The following is a 21,622-nucleotide window of genomic DNA, read 5'->3' as shown; positions in this document are numbered from 1 at the left end:
CTCCACACTCTATTGGACTCTCGGATCATGTCGAACAAGGTCCTAATTTAGATGTCAGCCAAATTCGAAGTTGTGACGATACTGATGCACTTGGTTCTTTCGGATTTAGGTAGCCTAAGCTTCATTTTCAAGTAATGTCCCTGCTCGCTAAAACAGTCAAAATTAAAAGAACAGGTGAAGGCATCGTCATCTACCGCCCCCTTCACACCGAGATACGGCCAATTTTTGTTGCTTTCCTTAGATCACATGATGACCATTTAGGCTTCGTAGGGGTCGACGACAGTTGTTACCGCTGCCCGCAAACATAGTAACACGCTAATTAATTAGAGAATAAGACCAGCTATAATGCGTGTTGAAAACGTACCACTCTCAGATCTCCAAAATGAAATTGTGTTAACTATCGCTGATTACGTTGGAAATTTACCTGTGCTTTTCGACAACTCGCAAGTGATCATGAATTGCTTCTTGGTAATCGAGCGTCTTCTACGCAGCACTTCAAAAAGTATTCCTCTATATTCCTATGTTGTCGAGCAGGCAGAAAGTTCAATGAATATAGGTAACTACTTAGTAAACTCTCGATACTTCGTTAGATCCCAACCCTGCTGGTGCTGCAATATTCACTGTTCGACCAGTATTTCCGGGCCGTAATCGACTGCCAAGGCTTTCCCGTTACCAGGCTGGACCATCACTGGATGAAAGCTGGAAAAAGGGAGCTCCTTTAATAGGTAAATGTTGATTTCCACAAAAGGCTAAAACTAAGAAATACTTCACTGACGAATTCAGACAATAGGCAAAACACACCTGTAAGTCTGATATACGATACTGCTTCTGTATTATACTGACAGCATTAAAGAGCTCAAGTTTTTGAAAAAGCCTCCGATAATACATACTGAATTGGGGACCTGCCTAATGTAATAGATTCGTTCAGGGATATGATTCGCATCATTACAGCAAATCTGCCAACATGAAATGCGGATGGCCAGCTGATGTAATGTTTGTCTAACGGCACAGATAATAGGTAACAGATTTCGGTGACATGACTTGTTGTGTATAACAGGTGCAGTTTGAAAAAGTAAATTTTAAATCGACATCTTTGTCGGGGGTAATGCGCACATAAGGTAATATTAATTATCATATGTGCGCATTATTTTCGTTGCGAATCGCAACGCGGTCGGTGTAATTGGGCTTAAAGTGCAGTACAGAGAATTGGTATCTGGTGAATGTTCATCGTCATCAAGTACTTACTAATGGCCGAGAGTCATCGTCATAAAAAAGGGGCATACGTATGAAATTCATATATATGTATATTCTTTCTTGCAGCTATATCCGTATAGGATGAGTTACATTACAACTATGAAAATTCTGTCATCTTGCACAGTGTCGGGCCGAAATGGAACCTCGCGGCTATTTCATCCTTATGTAAAAACGAATATGTGGCTCTTTTTAGCAAGAGCATTAAATCAGACTTCGAATCATCACGCCGTATTACTGAGGATGAGACGAGCTAAATCAATTTATCTATCAGAATACATGGCCACCTATTACAAACGCATAGTTGAACTTTTTCAGGTGATTTTATGCGACAATTTATCGCGTCACGCCACGTCTTGTGATTTTAAGGACTTGAATCGGTATTTAATGCTACGGGATTTCAATCACGCCAAAAATACGTTTACGATACAGCATATCGCATGTACAAAGTAAACTATAATGATATGTTTCTATAAGCGCTCTAATCGACTAATTTCGATAGATTTTACTCTATTAAAAGGCAGTCGATTACACCAGTCGTGTTACTTGAACATTAAGTTCTGCAGAAGATGGCGTTACTAATAGCCACACTAGCTCCCACGTTGAATCTACACAAACATAAAAAGTGGCAAGTAAGGCGATTGGGGTGCGAATCCTATCTAGTTGTCTGAAGTCTGCAACAACTTCAAAAAAAAAGCTGTCCCACTTTTTTAGCCTTTTTGTAGTTAAGATACACAACAATAAATTAAATTAATGTCAAGTTAGCGTCTATATGCAGACGCCATAAACGTCTCACAAGCGCTATGAACGACAGGATACTAAACTTACGTTAATGTTAAAATTTGTTCTATTTGATAGCTCAGTTTTTTGTAACTTCGCTCCACTTTTCCGATTGATGCCCTGCGCGATGCATCTTAATTTACATGATATTTTGAGAAAGTAATCACTTTATTTATAAATTACATTCAATCAGAACAACAGTTTTCGCCACTGCTGACACGTGCACGGAGCGGTAACCAATCCGGATACTATTTTGTATCAACTCTTATTCTCTCGTTCAACTCTTATTCATAACGCTTACGTAATTTGTTTTATATGACATATCTACAGAAAATGATTATATATTCTATTTTACTTTTTAAGTTGTCGTCTAAGCCCTTTGTTTCGAATCATATATGGCCCGCAAATTTTTAGTTTTATCTATCTAAATATATGTCTCTGTTTCTAAAAAAAAACTATTAATTTTAGTACTACGAGTATCTTTCTTGGGACTCATGATCCTACTGGTTGTTTTGCGTTAAGCGTACAATTTTATTTAAGTTATTTGCGAAAAAAGATGTATGTATAGGAGAATGCAAGGTTTCTTTAGGTAGCTTATGTTCAACTATATATGTACGTTCTGGTTAAATAGATCTAAGTGTTGGTGCCATTATCTCTGTTAAACAAACACTTCGGGGCCATAACGCTTCCATTCGTATAGACGAAGTTAACTAGCCGATCAATTTTGAATCGACATACCATTTCCTAGGAGACACTCTGGAGTTACTCTCCATTATAGAAACGAGTTCTGTGTGCTGAAACGCGCTAAAACTTCGGTAGAAACACATTGGGACTGCTTTTATTGAACCAGCTAACACTGACGTTCTGACGCGTCTCAACGCGTACTAGGTAAATTTCGCCATTAACACATACGGCGCGACAAATAAGATTATTTAAAGTAAAAAAGTACTTTATTTAAAGTAAAAGACTTAACCTGTAGTAAGATTTTCCAAATCGAACCATGGCTTTTAGTGGTAAAAGTGAGCGGCCATCCGATGGAATGCCTCAGAAACAACTGCTAATAAAATGTACCTTCTGTAGAGGCCAAAACGAAAGGCGTTAGTTGCCCATACTCCTAGGAAGGCTGATCGTGCTTATTTCTAATGCAGCAATCAAAACGTTACGACAGCGTGTTTAAGCAAGCTACGTAACTTGGCCGCAACGCCACATCGGATCAAGCAAACGGTATAGCAGAGATGCATGCCTCTACGTCCTCAAATTATTTAAATCGGATAGCTCTGATTCTTGAAGTGTTAGGAAATATCCTCAAGTCTGAATGAAAATCACGACGAAAAGGCGATGCTCGGGTTCGACTTCTCAGTTGCACGCTTTTTCATGGCGTTTTACAATTTAACTAAAGATTCTCTTATCAACTATCGATTGATTGGTTAGGAAATATTTGTAGTTTTGGTTGTTTTAACTATGAATACTAGCAGATCCGGAACACAATCGGAGTACACAAATCCTAGTGACACCGGCAATATGGAAAGTTGTTATGCGGTAAATTGTCAAGCCCCAATTCGTCACCGCTGGTGGTGGGAGATTAGGGCCTTTTTCGTGATATATGATATTAAAAAATGTTTCTAATGTGTTCTTCCGATTCAGTCTTCAATTTCAACTATTTTCCGAATCACAAGTCCTCATATGCCCGAAATGGTCTTTGAACGGCCTCCGGATTCCTTAATTCGTGACTTTTGTTTGTAGAGTTCTGACTGCGTTGCATTATTTGAGATTAATAGATGTAAACTGTAAAAAATCTTATGATCTAGAAACATCTAGAGCTGTGTCTCGAACAGGACTTGTTGTTTTCAAACAGTGAAAATATCTGCGTTATACTGAATGTTATATCGGTGTTTTATAAATCTTCAAATTAAAACATAAAAATGCCCGCCCCAAAAATTCCCGTTCAATACGTCGTCAAAGTTTACGAGTCAATCGCCCCCTTTCAACACACCATCGCTGGTGTTTAGTAAGTTAGTTATGTTCCATATTCCGTAATTAGAAATTATGGAGCCCTCTCTCTATGCCCAAATGTGCAAGTGCTCACGCTTATGTACCTAGCGTCGTTCTAAAAATATTTGTGGCTGTAAAACTGAAAGATTAAACGGTAACTTTTTTTTAACAACGAGAAATTTTTTTAGAAAGTAAAACTTTCTTGTGTGTCTAGATGGAGCAAACACATTTCGTTACTGAAAAATATGTGTTATACAGTTTTGATTATACCTAATCTAATTCACATTAAACACCCACATCTTCTGAAGGTGGCCTGTGAGTATTGGCTCTATGATAATAGATACACAAAAGAATGTCTCTTATATTTTCCTTGGAAACTTGTACAAGGTTGAAAAGCTATGTAAACCGCGCAGTTGGGAGACAGTCAGTTCGGCTAGACCAAGCTACGTAATAAATGCTCCTACAGACACCGATACTCGAGCAAAGTAGTGTGAAATGGTGCGCAAGTCCCTCTTACAGGCAAGCCAGCGTAACCATATTTGGCCAATATGATAAAAAAACAAATGATAAAAATTCATCAAAAAGTGATATTGTCGTAAATACGACGTAAGTTTGTACAAAAATAGAATAAAAAACCACCAAGAACGTGCTTGATGTGACATTATAACCCCTGCAGATACATGATTTCAAAACATGCGAACAGATGACATTTGATTTTACCTGTTCGGAAACGCCGTCTTGCATATTTTGAGCGGAACCTATGAAAATATATAGGGTGTCTCAATGAATCGATCGCTTATCACGATATGCTCGGCCTGCAGTAAAAAATTCACAGCATTTTAAACACAATCTTAAACACAATTGTTTTGTTTTCTTGACAGGTAAAGTGAAGTCCTATTTCAACAATTTGTGGTTTAAATGTTAATTTTTCTATTATTACTTTTTATGTATTACAATCTAGGTTTATTATGGTGTTCTCATTTGTCCATCTATGGACGTTAATAAACTCATAGTCAGATCGCGATGGGCCAAATAGGGGTAACAGCCTCGATGACTAATATCATATTACCGCCCATTAACTAGCACAAGGCAAACAGGTTCACATTAATATAATCAAGTTGAAATTGAAACGCTTTTTTTTGTATATCTAGCAGTTATCTTCAAAGACGTATCCACTTTAAGTCCTATTTTTTGGGAACTACTCCATCTTACCTAACTATGATATAAACTACTAACGGGATTCACTCTAGGAGCCCCTATTTTGCTGTTGGACTGCCTCAGAAAATGGATAGACGGTTCAAACAACTAGCTAGATGTTATTTACGCATGTGGACAGCGCTACTACTATAAACATGAGTTAGGCGGATATACTTTTTTCTACCACTAAATAGATAGTAAACAGATAAAATCTCCGATCTGTGTGTGGCCTGCATTCTCATATTGCCCGACATTCGGTTGCATCTATTGATAAGCCTATTGTTTTACCATGAAATTTTATTCGGCTAATGGACATACACTGTTAAATAACATTTGTTATTTTAAGCCTAATGTTTGTATGTAAACATCTCTCTGAATGAAAGTATTTCTATAGTAATAATACTATTAGAAGATTGTTTAACACTGAAGTCATGCAAATGTAACCTGACGGACGATAATAGAAATTGCGTTATTTCTCGCTCTCAATATTTGTTTTTGTTTGCTAGATACTATGGAGCTCCCGGAAATATTATCGATCAAACTTTCACACCGCAATCAAACCTGTTAACACCTGTGACAGCCATGCTTAAAATCACTAAGGCAATCTTGCGATCGAATGAATTAGAGCTCATCATATCTATCTGAATGTAATAACCAATATATAACCCGTCTATAATACACTTCATTTTAACGGTAGCTTACGATAAACGTCAAGTGGTTGTTTTCATTACACCAGATTCATACTCATCCATAATTAGGGTTCAATCTTATTTTTTAATTAGCGTTACTAGAACTCTATTATCGCAGTGACCATTCGTGTCGTGACCGTTCTGTTTTTGCATTGCGAGGAAGTTTAACCGACCATCGTTTGAAGCTTAGAAATCACATGTCCCTAAATTGCTTGTTACACTGATCTCGATTTTATCCAATCTAGTATGTGTACAATTGAACCATTTGTCAAGCATCGTTAGAAATAGCTATTATCTTTGTTAGCATCAATGACGTCTTTTGGTATAGCTACATCGTTAATTATTCTGTGTTCCGTTTACCGTTGTGTACCACAAGTTTCTGCCTCAATTTTTCGAACACATTTCGTCATTGCCTAAGTATTTATGTTAATCTAGCTTTGCTGCAAGTCTGTGTGCTCGATCTATTATTATTGTAGGTAGATGCCTCCAGCCGGGTTTCTAGGAACACTCTGTATTCCTTTCTTGCACATTTCATTTGCTTGACCATCCCATTGCTAACCCATGTTTACGGCTTATTAACACATCGGTGTTCCTGGTCTTTTCGCAAGTTGTTCCATGCATCCACGTTAACGTTGAATCTAGATCACGTCAAAGTCAATTAGGCCCAGTCAGGTATAATTGGTAATTGGGCATTCGTGGAAGCAACCACAAGTGAGTGTTGTGGCTTCATATTAATATTTCTGTGAGAGCTGGCAGCTGCGACTCCAACCTGCAACTCGACCTTCGCCTCAGCTGAGCTTAAGTCGTACGCCCAATCCAATTCAATGAGGTGCGTTCATTATAAGGCTAGCAGAGTCCACCAAACAAGCCCTCATTAGCTTCATCTTAATTCAGTCGTTTCTCAAAATATGTACAAAAAGCAGCAGTGCGTTAGACATTTAAAACGTCAACAAAAATATGATCTACGAAATTGCTTGTCGTAACCTGCTTTTACTATGGCAGCTTGTGTCGCCGAGGTTAGTCTCCGTTCGATTTTGAAGCTCACCAAAATGGACACCAGCCGATATAACATTGGCACAAATTTTCGGGAGAAGTCGCTTGCCGGATAAGCAGTTCTACCTGTTGGGACACTTCGAGTGGCATCCGTTGATCGAAGTCGCGTCCTGTAAGCCCGGAGAAGCCCGGACAATAAACACAGAATAGCGTACATTAAAACAACAACGAGTCTGGACATAGGTCGCTGTTTATAGTTAGGAAAAAGAGACTTCTTGCATTTAAACGCAAAACAAATGTAAAAACATGTAAAAATGTATGTATGAAACAAAAGAAATGTAAGTATATCGCACCGCTGAGCTCTAATCTTCTCCGTTCTATTTAGCCAGTGCCGTCGAAGTGATGTAGAATAAATGAATAGAAACGCTTGCCTAATGTACTAACGCTAATGTCCAACGCTTATTTAAAATGCAAATACCTAACACACGTAGCTAATACACACTACAATGGCTAACTTACATAATTGTCCGCGGCTGGACAATTCGGGTATATGCATATAATTGTGCTGTCGTATTGAAAAAAACTTCTAGGACAATTTGCTACTCAAGCAAACCTCTCGGTATGCAATGAACTAAACAAAGACTCACCGGTCAGTTTCTCTCGAACTCGTTTGATAATCGCCACTGCTTTTTTATTGAGAACTTCTTGCTTCGGACCTTGACTGGATTGAGGTTTCTGTTGAGCGGCGCCTGCTGCTCCAGAAGGCCCCGCCTGCTGCTGCTGCTCCTGCTGCTGCTGTTGCTGTTGCTGCTGAATGGCCTGCGACTCACTCTGAGCGTGCGCTTGACTGGACCGATTAAAAACCGCGGCTCCATCACTTTGAGGATGGGAAAGTATTTCCGAGGCGGTCAGGCGTCCTTCACTAAGAGATTCTGTCGGAGCAACTTCTAAAGTAGCACCATCTCCTGCAAATATATTAATATATAATTGTGCTCCTTTTTTGTTCTCCTGAAATCGTTACAGGTATCACTAATTGAAACAGATGTCTACCTGCAATGAATTAGCTTCATAAAAATAACAACCTTTTTTTTAATGCTTCTAATATCAAACCTCATAGAACAGAACCTTTGTATACCGAGTACTTAATATACGATAATCTGCCTCTACAGATACATCATATGATCGTATCCGAGTAATTACTGGCAAATATTTTAGAAGTTAACATTGCTACCATAATAATCTCCGCTGTCGTGCCATTTTTCTTTTCAATGCGTAATCAAAGAAGTAAGAAACTTGATCATTGGAATGAAATGTCGCACCCCAACATTATATATGACATGTGGCATGCACTTAGCATGTATTAAAATACAAAATAAGTCACCAAAAATAAACCAGTAAAACAACCACGGGCTATCACATACCACCCGCAGATGAATCAGCCGACTGGTCTTGAGTGACTCGAGACAAAACATGCAGAGTCGTAGTGGTAGGCTGCTGGGTTTGCTCGAGGGCCGCACTGCTTCCGTTGGTATTATTTGTTGTATTGCTGTTGTTTACAACGACGTTCGGGTCTCTAGCAATCGTCGTATCGGTGGGTCGCGGTGCGGCAGTGTGTCTATTTCGTCCCGTTGGCTGTGCATTCGCTTCGACCAGGCGCCAGTTGAAAAGAGGGTCGTATACGAACGCTTCAAGGACGGCCATAAGCGAGTCCTTGTGATTGCGGAGTACCTTAAGTACTTTTTCGCAGGTGATACGGTAGGTGCCCTCGATACCGGTGACCTCCATCGCGAGAATGAGCATACGCGTTAACCGGAATGGTATCTTCTCTGGGAACTTCTCGCGGGTCATTGCGACCTCAAAGCAGTCGCCGAAATCGATGTGTAAAATTTTTCCTGATGTTCGAAGCATCAAATTCGACGGATGCCGATCACCGAGGCCTGACGAGATAAAATTTCGGATCAAATACGCCGAACCAAAGTGAGTACACACTGGCAATGAGAAACGATTGTTCTCAAATAGCGAATAATACATTCTAAGAAAAGCCATGTTGTACGAAAAGAGAGCTGGAGTTCAGCATCAATCAACAGCGACTTAATCGGTACACCGTTACGTACTTACCAAGCACATATCCAACCATAGACATGACGGCCAAGCTTCTTGTGTAATTAGTTCGCCTTTCGAACCATTCCTCAGACGTAGGACTTTTCAGCCACAAGAGTTGTGCGAGATCTTGCCCTTGTGTGGCCTCCAATGCGTACTCAAACACTTCAACCTTATGCATCAATGGGAGATGATCGTATTGGGGCGCCATTCTCAACATTATTCGATGTTCGATATTGAGCAGAATTTTCTTCCGCTCACGATGATCCTTGATTAGAGTGTGTAAAGTATCGCAGTTCGGCACCCATCCAATGAGCCCCGAGTTTGTCGATAAAGGAATGACAGAGTAGCGCTGAATGGTTAGATTACGTCGCGACGTCTCCGGATCGTTAATAAGAAGTGTGTTGACCAGTCCGAAGAGCTGCATAACTCGTTCATCCTGTCGTAAATCCTCGTGGCCTAAAAGTTTTACGTTAATGACAATAATAATCAAAAATGTTGTCCATCTTGTTGGAATGATCATACTCAGATGCTACGCAAAGTTCATGATTGCACAGTCTTATAGAGCTGTCCACACGAGTACATCCAGAGTGACGAAAACGGAACGCTACATTCTAATAACGGGTCAAGAAGTGAAAATCTTTCACATTAGTTGAAGTGGCCATATCTATCTTCGGTGCAGATGGGTTGAGTTGTTACCTTTGAGCAAAAAGGTGAAGTCTCGCCCATCGCTGCCTTTTACGGTGAGCTTCCGAGGCCGTTGCTTCGACGCTATCACCTGCAATGTTGAGTGTACCGAATGTATTTTGACTATCGGCTGAGTGGGGTTGTAGCTGCCGGGCACGGCCAGTTCCAAATTGGTACACTCGAGAAGTTTCGGTGAACAATGTTGCAGCTCTAGATTGGTCAGCTGGGGTAATTGTTTGGAGATGCGACGGAACACGCCGTAGTATTGGTCCCACGCTGTGCCCAACTCTTTCACATTGTGAGTGCGGCGATAATTCTGACAGCAATCGTTGGCCCTTACGAGGTCTGCAGCGTAAGCCTGTACAAAGTACAATACCATGTGAAAAGTGGTTAGAGTTAAAAATAGAGGGTAGTAACGAATTATGTGTTTTTGTACCGCTTGCTAATCCTGGTACATAATTCTTCTAATATTTTTGTCATTTTTTATCGAACCTGGTAGAATGCTGTCTCCTTAAGGGTTTCCGGCCCCCGAACCATAAGGTCGTGCAAGGGCTTTAGGGTGTCTAGCATGCCCTGGACGTTTCTTTCACCAAAGTACAGTCGCGACGCTTCTTCGAGTCCCTCGTGCCACAGCTCGTGCCAAAGGATCGAAACTCGGATCAGTTCATGTGACACGAGCCGCGCTTGCTTTACAAGGTTAGGCCAATGATCATTCATGAACGACAATACCACGTTAGCCGAATGAGATCGCTGAGCCGCTGAAATTTCCAAAAGAGAGACAAAAATGAATGCCGTGGTGATCTCGATGATAATAGATTTCAAAAATTAGCAACAACGCTCAGCACAGTGTATTGTTCAAGATTTGATTATGCCTCCTTCTGCACGTATTTTGCTATTAATTACTAGGCCTTCCACCACAACTTAAGCGTCTCAGTGTATCAACCTCTTGATGAATGCTGACATCAGCCAAATTGTGTACGTAATCTAATACCGTAAACCTATAAGAATCTTGAAACTAAGCTAATACGCTTCTATATACGTCTTTTCTCGTGTGCCTTAACTTTTTTTTTTACCAGGGATTACTAGTAATCTAACTGAGCCTACCATTACTCTTGTGGGCTACCGTAAGCGGGTAGATTAACGCCTGGGGGTGATGTTTTGAGATGTCCATGAGCAACTCAAGAATCAGATTGGCGACGTTGTGGTTAGGCGTGTCAATTCTTGCAATCAGTTGAGGAATGACCTGGAGCCAGGTCATAACAGGCACAGCCTTCTTCGCCTCGCTGACCGCATTCAAGACCGACTTGAAGTGGCCGTAATCGAACCATAATGTAAGCAGGCGTAAGGTGTCCTGAAGGGATGACCCGTCGCTTCCATCTGACAGGGCAATTGACCTGATGAAACCTATAAGCACATAAACCGTTATTTTACGATTATAGAATTTTAATGGCTAGCTGCAATAGAGTGTTGAGACTGCAATATAAAACAAAACTACACCACTTAATTAGTTTATTCATTACATTTACGTTCATACGCCCAAGTCACCATTTGCTGACTTGAGGCGAGCCGATACAGGTACAAGCTTCGCTAAAGCATACTCTAGTTACATGGAACTCATTGTTGGCGCTGAAGCTTCTTCTGCTTGGGGGGTCAATGTATCTATACATTTTTCAAATAGCTATTATAACTGAGTGACGCCAAATCAACATATTCTACAATTGACTTACCCTGCACCGCTGGCACAGCATAATCGTGCATAAGCTTATCTGTCATGCCGCGGGTATGATCGGACGTGTGGAAACCTGATGTGTCAGCGTTTTGGCCCTTATTTCGCTGGTGAAGTAAGATGGCTTCAAAGTTAATATAAGCGAACGCGTGCCATGCCTTATGCCACGCGCTGTTATGTTTTTTGGCCAACGTGAGATAGTAGAGGATGTCTCGCAAGGAAGCTTCATTGACGCCATCCAGTTCTTCTTTCCAACGACCGCACTTCAGGAAACACTTAGACAGAAGTCGCTGGTAGTCGCGTTTCTGCGTTGGAGGTACAGCCGACTCCTTTTCGGTGATCTTGGTGAGCTCCTCGTGAGAGAATCTAAAATGCGATATATACAACTTCATCTTAGATGACCTTTCGGCCCAGCATTGAATTGCATAATAAATCAAATGAAAAAATAGCATTTATATTTCCTTACAGAGACGCTGTAATGTAAACCAATTTGATCACTTCAAAGAGGTATGATGGATTCCTAATTGTGCTATTTATTAACTTGTGCAGTAGATTAAGAACAGTCTTCTTCTTTTCCAAGTCTTTGGCCAGTCGAGCCTCGGTCCACATGTGCTTCATAAAAGCGAACGAAACCTCAGGTTTGGATCCGGCGCAAGCCAATAGGTTCTGTGGGGTCGGATCGTTCGTACCCAGAAGCGTAGCCAAAACCCGCCGCGATTGTTGGAGGCGTCCTGAACTGCGGCATAGAGAGGCAAACTTCAACCATGTTCGCTGATCGTCACAAGGTGAGGTGGCTAAACTGTGCACCTGTAGAATACGCTGCCAATCCTCTACGGATGCTTGGCATCCTTGCAGGCGGTTCCACCTGCCACGTGCGATAGGCACAGGAAAACGGTCATGTTAGTCTAAGTCCACTACATGCGTGTGCGGGCTGACTAAATGCCTATTCATGGATATAAAAGGTTGGAAACATGTGTGAAAATTGAACGTTTCTGGATACGGATGCGGCGTAATTTTTACTCTCGAACTATTTATCAGGACATGGTAAGTCTTGTGATCCGCCCTCTATATGAGGTTGGAAATATATCTTCGTTCACTTATTTTCTAACTGCTTTTTACTGACAAAGTTTCCCAATTAGTAAAAAGCAACCAGGCGATATGTGAAAAGAAAAATATTGGACGTATTTGGACAACAGAGGTCCAATATAGGATGTATTCGGTTTCTCTTCGACAATGGTTAAACACCCACCATTTCTGCCTGATGTGGTCTCGAAGTTCCGCAACGAGTTTGTACTGTACGACTTCTTCTAATTCAGCTAACATTTGCACTTGCACCATGGCGGGATAGGCTCGAGGGTAGCTTTCCTTCCAGAGGGCGGTCAAATCTGTTTCAAGCAAATCACGAGCTTTATCGATGTTGCTATACGCTTCCAAATAGTTTTGTTCGTGCACAGCTAAAACAGCTTGATGGAAGGCAAAGTCCAACGATGTCTTGGGTAGTGCAGATGAATATTTACGCATGTCATCCCAATTCTGTAGTCCCCACGCGGCCGCCGATGCCATTCGCGCCATTTTGGCCTGTGTTTCAACCGAGGATTTCTCCCATTCTTCGCTAGCCAGCTGATGCAGTTGTTTCCACTCAGCTAAAACTTCGAGACAACGCATCTGGCCGAATATAGGTTCCGGGTCCTCCGGCTCACTCTCTCTGCAAAAATCCGACCGATCATTCTCAACAGTTCTACTGCCTTAGTTAACCATTGCCTTAAACAATTGGTGCCCGGTTTCGAATAAAAGTCACCTAGTTGTTTCTTTGCTTTATAGGTAAACATATAATCCTTTGCTTCATCGAGGAAACTCGCCTAACAAAATTGCTTATATTCGTCGAGAACCGCTAAGTTTCAAACCAAACGATAGTCTAAGCTCGCTAGTCCATCATAGGACATACCGATTAGTTTGAACATATTTGCAGAGCTGGATGGTGATTCTTAACGGCAATATAACTTTGGAACTTACCTTGCCATCCGGTACTCATTGAGAGCCGCTTCCCAGTCGTGAAGCTTCTCGTACCAGCCTCCACGCACCCTCAATCGGCCTTTTAGCTTTTTAGCATATTCCAACACGCCTGCAGCGCCCTCTGGCTGTTGGAGCTTATTATTGATCATGATAAGTGATTCAAGGACTTCAGGTTCACTGGCTTTGTTCTTCTGAAATTGCTGCTCGCGGTAACGTAGAGCCTTGGCGTACGCGCGACTTTCAAACGCTTTTCGTGCTAACAGATTCACGTCACTAAGTAGAGTGTCATAATGTTCGATAAACTCGTTAAGATTGAGGATCGCATGCGTGACCTCGGGCACGGCCTGAATCGTCAGTACCTCTTGGAGGGCGGTGATAACCCGTTGCTTTTGCTCCTTGTTCAGTTCCAGCCAGCAGGAGAGGAATGCAGTGTTAAAGAGTTCCCTGCAGAACGCAATAAAATATGTTATCCTATAGACAAAGACTGTGTATATATGCCCTCTGGCGAGCAAATATTATTTATGCTAATAAAAGTTTTAGAGAAATCCGTACTCCGTAAAATATAGACGGAAATAAGTGTCATGGGATAAGACGGAATTAAAGTAATTCATGTATGCGAAACCTATTTTTCTCAACAGACAAATTATTAATGAAGATAATTTATCAGGAAGTTATCTTTATAGAGAAACCAGAAGTAGACGCAGAGTTTTAACGTGAGCTGAAAATTTTTAAAATGAAAAATTTCATCGCGCAATTATTTGAATGCAATCCACTCTGCATTAATTCAACATACATATTTGCTCAAACTTATGGTTTGAGCAAATATGTGTGTTGAATCAATGTATATATAAAAATGAAGAAAAAACTCCATACATACACGCGAAACGAACGATGGATGACAGATAACAAATATTTAAGTACTTGCCTATGTATAGGTGAGATATACGTGGTGACTGTACCACACCAACGAACAGCTCTGTCAGGCGCTTGTGACAGAGTGATCAGCTGGACAGAATCCAGCCACGTTAGCCAGTCTTCGGTGAGGACGTGCTTATCAAAATGAGCTGTCAACGTCACAATGAACTCCTCGCCGACGCGCTGTTTGTGCGTCACCGACGGATTTTTTTCTTTTGACTTTTCACGCAATTCACGCTGACGATGCGGAATAATGCCTGTGTCATCGTCGACGAGCGTTGACTCTTCGAGCACCTGCAATCAGACCACAGGAGAAATCAAATTTACGGCCTAATCGAATTTGAAAATACGTAAATGTGGCACATAACATACGTTGTGAACTTTGTTGTCGTTCAAATAGCTAATTGCTGACGATATACACGTACACTTTTTATGCACACAAACCGTGTTTGTTCAAACCGTACATTCTTCTGTGTAGTTGACCTTTCGGCACAGGTGAGTTTCTTAGCTGAAATTAAGGAGCGGTAGCTCACCTTATTACACATCGAATCGTAGATGTCCACTCTTTTAAGGCCTCCACGATTTCGTTTAATCGCTTCATCCACAGTCTCCTTGAAAATGCGGAATTTCTTCCTCAGTTGACACACCATCATCGTCATCAATGCGACGGCTTCCTACCCGATATCCGGAACAATCACATGAAGGTCACGTCAAATTAGACGGAAGCACCATCTCACGATATGACAAGTTCATGCTTGCAGGTTGTGTCTACAGCGAACGCTTGCCGTTGCACCGCTTTACTGATAACCTACTACCTGACTAGTTGCGCACTCGGCTCCATAACTAAGCAGGGGTTTAGTTAACGGTTCAGGCGGTAAAAATCGATAAATAAAACTTTACGTTGATGACCACTACTTAATCACTATAAATACAGAAGCCTATATATGTATATATATGTATACTAAGAGAGAGGTTGCCTAAATAAGCCGATTGCGAGACGTTGGGCGGTGTAACTTTTTTGGCAATGACAGACGTCGCCACTCACATCCTTGAGATCGTTCGAACAGGGACTATCAATAACGCGAATGAGTCCATGAATGATCATCGAGCCGAATTGGCTTACATCCAGGGTGTCAGCCAATTTATCAACGGTCATAATGGCCTTCTTTCTTAGGGGCTCGTTGTCGGCCGGCTGCTCAAAAAGTCGCACGAGTGGAGGCAGTAGTAAATGTAGATATTCCTCGAGCGTGCAGCCAAGGACGACCAGTGTATCAAGGAGTTTGTCTGTGACCCGCCGATCTTGACTGATATCGTTGGCAAGAGCCTTCAGTGCGTGTGGTAGCAATCGTGGTATATAGACCTTAAAGTCCGAACCTACAAACATTAAAAAGTTATCAAACTCCATGCTACTAAGTCGACTTATAGCACATTTCGAACTAAGTAAGAAGTATAACATTTCCCCCAAAAATATATAGTGGCATAGAGATATTGCGACTTTCTTACTAATACTAAAATCCTTTAACAACATTAAATTCCTCCGATTATTTTAACATTTTTTTCTCATATAAATTAGATTTCGCCCCATGGGTAAACAGTTTTATTAAGACATTTACCTTCTGACAATAAAGAAAGAAATATAGTACATGTTACATGACCTTCTGTTAGCTTAAGGAAAAATATGATATTGATGACGCGAAGAGCACATAGAACAAAGGATTCCGAACCTATTTACCCTTTTTCAATATGAGTTAGAACGCTGTTGATTAGTTAAGTGAGGATCATAACAAAGACCGCTTCGTTTCTTATACTCTAGCTCACCTGGGTTTAAGCCATATAGTCTACCACATGATTTATTAGATCTAACATGCGATTTTTGACTTTACTTAAAACGAAGCAGCATTGCAAATAGGAAAGACCTTTAAACTATAATCCCAACTTATACTCACCAAGAGCTCTTACGAGTGTCTGTACAAGGTCCATTACACCGGGGTCCATCGGCGAGTTGACAACCCACACTTCACGAGTACAAGCAAGAATTTCGTCGAGAAAGGTTGAAATATGTTTTCCCACGACTTCAGTCATACTAATAATGGGACCTAATTTGGCCTCCAGCTTGTGTGAACACTTTCGAGGGATGACGGTCAGCAGAGCTGGCAACAGCTGGGGCAAATAGGGCACAACCCGCATTCCTACATAACCATTTGATCACAACAAGAAATTGATATGGAGAATCAGGTTAGATATACAGGTTCTTCGTGTAGGGAAGCGAATATACTTGTGGCAAGCAATGATATTTCAAATAGATGGCGAATAAATGCACCATCACTAACATCTTATTACTAATGAAATGTCCACGGAAGGATTTTTGTTTGAACATTTGTTTGATGGTGAACTACTAAAAAAAAATTGAAAATTGTACCATCATATCAAATACGGTGAAAACGACACCCAGAAAGTGACTAATGAATGATGCTAACCAACTTCGTTGATTAAGCTGCCAAGCGACCGAGCTATAGCACAGCAACAACTGTCCTGCTGTTGATCTAGTAGCATCTTAGTGAGGGACATGAGTGTCATCGCTGAGAAGAACTCGTCGAGGTTGTTCGAATGCTGAACGAGCAATTCGCTGGCGTGGGACGATGCCCCTGTTCCCACGGCGCCAACGGCACCAACTCCCCCAAACGAGTCTCCGCTGTCGTTCGATAACGAGAGAACACCTCCTGTCACGTCCGACTCAATGGCGCCGATAATCAATTTGTGCTTGAACGGATCTAAAGCCCCAAGTAGGCCAAGTGCTCGAAGCACTTCGCGTTTTACAGTCTGACTCTGTCCCGTTTCAAGTATATGCAGTAGATTGCCCATCAAGTTCGGGTAACGCTCGTAGGGCACAACCACGAAGCCAGTTGACTCGACCAGCTGAGCTAGCGTCCAAAGGGCCATATCGCGTTTCTCGATCGATACGTGTTCTTGCATCATATCAAGAACGATCGGCATTAATTCCTCTAGGTACTGACTCATTTCGGGACCGGAAACTTCGGCCTGTTCGCCAACGGCACTCATTACCGCTACCGTTACGCCAACTGTTTGTAGATTCTGCGTTTGATTTGTGATTTTTGGCAACAGTACGCTTAATACGGGTTGCATATAAGGTTTGACTAGTTTTGGCGCGCTTGACAACAAATGAGCAAGCATCTTTGCAGATTCTTCTGTATTTCGTGACATTCCAGAGTATTCGAGTTCAGTGAGGATTTGAACAAGCACCTTACGTAAATGTGGCATAACATACGCCGGATTTCGCGTACTCAAACGTCCAATAACTATCAGGGCTAGCTCACGGATTTCAAATACCTCATCATTAAGAATGAGGAATAGTGCATCGAGATGTTCAGCCTGAGCTAGATGTTCATCAAATCTTTCCGTTAAGGACTCAAGTACGCATCGGCGGACCTCAGCATCCCGATCGGTCACTCCAGCACTCATTAGTTTCGACAATACGTCTTGTACAGTGCACATTAGCGTGGTACTATATTGCTTTGCTTGCCTCATATGATATAGCTTCGGAGATAGAATCAAGCAACACGTTCGTACTACCTCGAGTCGGATTTCCGCATGCTCCGAACCAAGACAATAATTTGCGATGTGCTTGATAAATGGCAACAGGGAATGATCTTCAAAATCAAACTGACCCAACGTTTTCAGGGCCTGCACCATGACAGCAGGCTCTGTGTAAGATTCAGGCGGACTTTGCGTACGCATCGGATCTCCGGGATGTGTCAAAGGCCTCTTCATAATAATTCGAGAAATAACATCAAGCAGGCCTCTTTGTACTTCTGATTTGAGAGATGGAATCCTTAAGCAAATCTCGTTCAGAGTTCCAGTTACGTGCGCCGTTAGGGGTGCTTGTAGAATGGGCGGAAGAAGCGCGATAATCTCTTGTTGAATGCTGGGTCCTTTGACGCGAACCAATAGAGAGATGCACGCGAACACAGCTGGTTCAGGGACGCCACGATCTTGGCGCTTCTTACCACCGCCTGGGTATTTTGCGTTGGCTTGGAGTGCTTCGGCAATTGTTTCGACAAACGGACGCGGGTCACCCAAGTGTTCGTCGCCAACAGCCAACGCGAGCATGCCTACAGATATGAAGGCATTGCCACGATCCTTCTCACGTTTCAGACACTGTTGAAGGTACACTAAGCTTCGATCGAGGTATTTCCGATTGACGAAAGGTTCCGGAGCGAACGCAGCCAGTCGCGGAAGAAGTTCCCATAGGGCCTTATGGATGTGAACGTTTCGTTGGGTCATTTGTCGCACGACGTGTGAGCAGATATTTTCAAAGCGCTCCAAGAGGAGACTTTTGCAGATTTTGCTTTCCTTCGTTGGAGTAATATCAGGTCGAGCGGTAACAGTTACCATATTACGTGATTGCTTCGGCCGCTTTTTGTACTTGAGCACAAATTTGTTAAAATTATGCGGGTCTTTTTCCTTTGGCCAAACAACGGGACTATTGCTCACGATGTCTTCAACCTTATTCATCTTTTGCTCCCACTCTAGGTTGGAAAAACGGAACAGCTCGTTAAGGACAAGCAAATTTCCATGGATCAGATTTTCCCGATTAAGACCTTTTGAGGTCGGTCCGACGTCTTTTTGTGGTGATGTATCTGCGAGCGCTGCAAGGACTTTGTCCAGACAGTGATCGTAATATGGCAAGCGTTGTCTTTCCCGAGGTTCACGGACAACGATGATTCGGAAGATTGCGCTTAGGGCCTGAACGGCGTTTTGACGCAGCTCTGTCTGCGGATGCTCAATAGGCAAGAAGATCGTATCAAAGAACCGTCCCAGAAACTTTGAGAAGAAAGTTGGATTGACCGTGGCTAGCTCTTTCAGCACAAGCACGGCGCTCATCGGTGCCACGTTACTGGGGGGCATATCTTTATCCGTCTCGAGTGACATCAGCGTGTCGAACGACGCCTGCACCTGGGTTTCGTAGTAGGGCTTTGCCGCGTTACTGGTATAGCTCTGCACTAGCATACCTAGCGCTTTGGCAGCCTGAACAATTACGTCGACATCATTGGATTGTTGGGCCGTTTTTATATAGCTTGAGTAGTGGGCGATGGTAGCGAGATCCGAGATTTGTATGAGGGCCATGATCGCCTGCATTGCCCCACGTTTCTGATGATTTTCTGGGTGTGAGACCATTTTGAAGATGTGATCTCTGAATTCTGAAACAAATGCCGACACCTCTTCCTGCGGGAGCGATCGAAATTCTGAGTTAACAAGCCTAGTTAGTTCCTTAGCAGCCGCCAGGCGCACTTCATCTTTTCTAGACTTTAGCCTCTCAACGAAAGGTGCAACACGGGCGGCCATAGCGTCCCCCGCCACTCCCGAGGACACTGAAACGAACACACAGCGAATAAAAGAATAGTTATGCATATGTGTTATTAAGTGCTCCATCCATGATGCGTATGCTTACATTTTATAGACGCGGCATCTAGCGCTTAGTGGTGACTCATTCATCTCTAGTAAATATATAAATATATATACGAAACATTCAGTGAAGTATTGGAATAATTAAGCATTCTATATAAGAGTGCAGAGATTTTCAGTTATTATAGTGTATCCCTATACATAAGAAAGAAGGCGTAAAGCCTACTGAGCTATATAGCAGACACTAGCCCTGCAACTGCTTGTGGCAACGTAAAACCCACTTGACAAACATATGACCACAAATATAGGTAGGTCTACAAGCAGGGAAACAATACATGTGGTCTCCGTAAAACGATAAAAAAAATCTTACGTTTTTAAATTACTAAAATAGTTTAAAATTTATGTACCACACATACATTCGCTTTATTAAAAGATAATCTTAAGAGAAAAACAGATATACTAATATAAGTAATTAATAATAAGGATAATAGTCAACTTACCTAAGGCGAACACTTTTAGAAAAGCTTGCACAAAACTTTATAACGTTTTGGCGAGCCGTCCTGATCGGAATTACGGACGAACACTAAAGTTTCAGATTTGACAGATCTTCTAAGACCTTGAGACTCGTACACTTCTGTGTACGAGTCTCAAAACCAAGATTTAACTGACGTTACGTAATTCTGTGTAACGTCCACAAAAATCAACTCGTATCGCCAAACAATTTTTGCTTTACTCCTCAGTGGAAAAAGATGTCTATTTTAAATACAAGCTGTTCTAATTTTACCTTTGCGAAACATGGCTAAAGTATCTGTGTCAGTCGGACAGTCACTCGGACTAAGCAAAAACGACATTATATATCTATACACTTCTACATGTAAACGGGGTGTTATTGAAAATGCACGCTTTAACAGTAGGCGCAACACAAAGCTGTCATAGTTTTGTAATATCATAATTTCTGTTAATCTTATTCCAAACCAACACGTTATAAAAGAAGCTGCTACTTCATTACTATACAATAGCTTTTTAAAACGTATTTTCTTCTTTATGTGCAACTCTTGCCTGTTAGAAATATTAGGGCTCTCACTACTCTATGAACAGGCGTAATGCGATAGTTATGTTTACATATTTTTCAAATGCAAAATCATCTTCGCTTCACTCAGTGCATACGGGTACGCATGCATTTGATTATAAAAAAAAGTGTTTCTTTTAAGTCGATTTACAAATATATGTGCTACAATAGAGACATACATTAAAAACTTGTTTGGCACGGTGATTATTACGTGCAAACGTCCTTGCATTCAGTTTCCCATCCCCTCTTCATGACTCTTCTGCGATTTCGATGTACTGTGAGGTTTCAGCTCGACTAATAAATGCTGTGCTTTGACTGCTCAGTTCTTCCATTGTGCTTTATTGCCAACAAAGCCGTTTAGCAAAACAGCACAGATCAGGGAGAAACATAACACTACCATACAATGAAAATAAAACGCAAATAAAATCAACAAAGGTGAACAGCTCCTCAAGGTACAAAACAGTATTGGCTTAAACACTTCCTTTACGTAGCAGCGATCCGAACAGATGACACTCTCAATGTTTCGACACTTACTTTTCATTCACGGCTTAAGTTACGTAGTTCATGAAGAAGGCTTGCCGGGCCGGGGAGTTCTGTAGGAAATGTTCATCAATTAATAAACAATCCACTAGTATTTAGCTTACACGGTAAAAGAAACGAACTCTGCTCTTTGTCCACGATTGATAACACCGTTCAGCGCGATTGGACAGATTGACACATCGAAATTGTTACACATGACAAACAAACAAAATGAAGGCCAACAAATCTTCAGCGGGTCGGCCTATG

General features: G+C 41.6%; 1 protein-coding gene across 1 annotated transcript; it reads right to left on the bottom strand.

Moving 5' to 3' along the window:
* Positions 1–5,499: 5,499 nt before the first annotated feature.
* mTor (serine/threonine-protein kinase Tor) lies at positions 5,500–21,513 on the bottom strand. Its single transcript, XM_022830139.2, has 17 exons — positions 21,371–21,513; positions 16,821–19,733; positions 16,290–16,532; positions 15,389–15,717; positions 14,877–15,017; positions 14,354–14,637; positions 13,429–13,872; positions 12,665–13,120; positions 11,957–12,280; positions 11,417–11,781; positions 10,794–11,093; positions 10,182–10,447; positions 9,702–10,047; positions 9,021–9,461; positions 8,324–8,839; positions 7,550–7,867; positions 5,500–7,072 (listed from the first exon to the last, which is right to left on the bottom strand). Exons 1-17 carry the CDS (start codon positions 21,375–21,377, stop codon positions 6,951–6,953), a joined length of 7,815 nt encoding a protein of 2,604 aa, XP_022685874.1. The 5' UTR covers positions 21,378–21,513; the 3' UTR covers positions 5,500–6,950.
* Between the last annotated feature and the right edge of the window lie 109 nt (positions 21,514–21,622).

Source organism: Varroa jacobsoni, unplaced genomic scaffold, assembly GCF_002532875.2.
Source record: "Varroa jacobsoni isolate VJ856 unplaced genomic scaffold, vjacob_1.0 scaffold_254, whole genome shotgun sequence".
Taxonomy (NCBI): Eukaryota; Metazoa; Arthropoda; class Arachnida; order Mesostigmata; family Varroidae; genus Varroa; species Varroa jacobsoni.
This window is presented reverse-complemented; position numbering and strand designations above follow the sequence as displayed.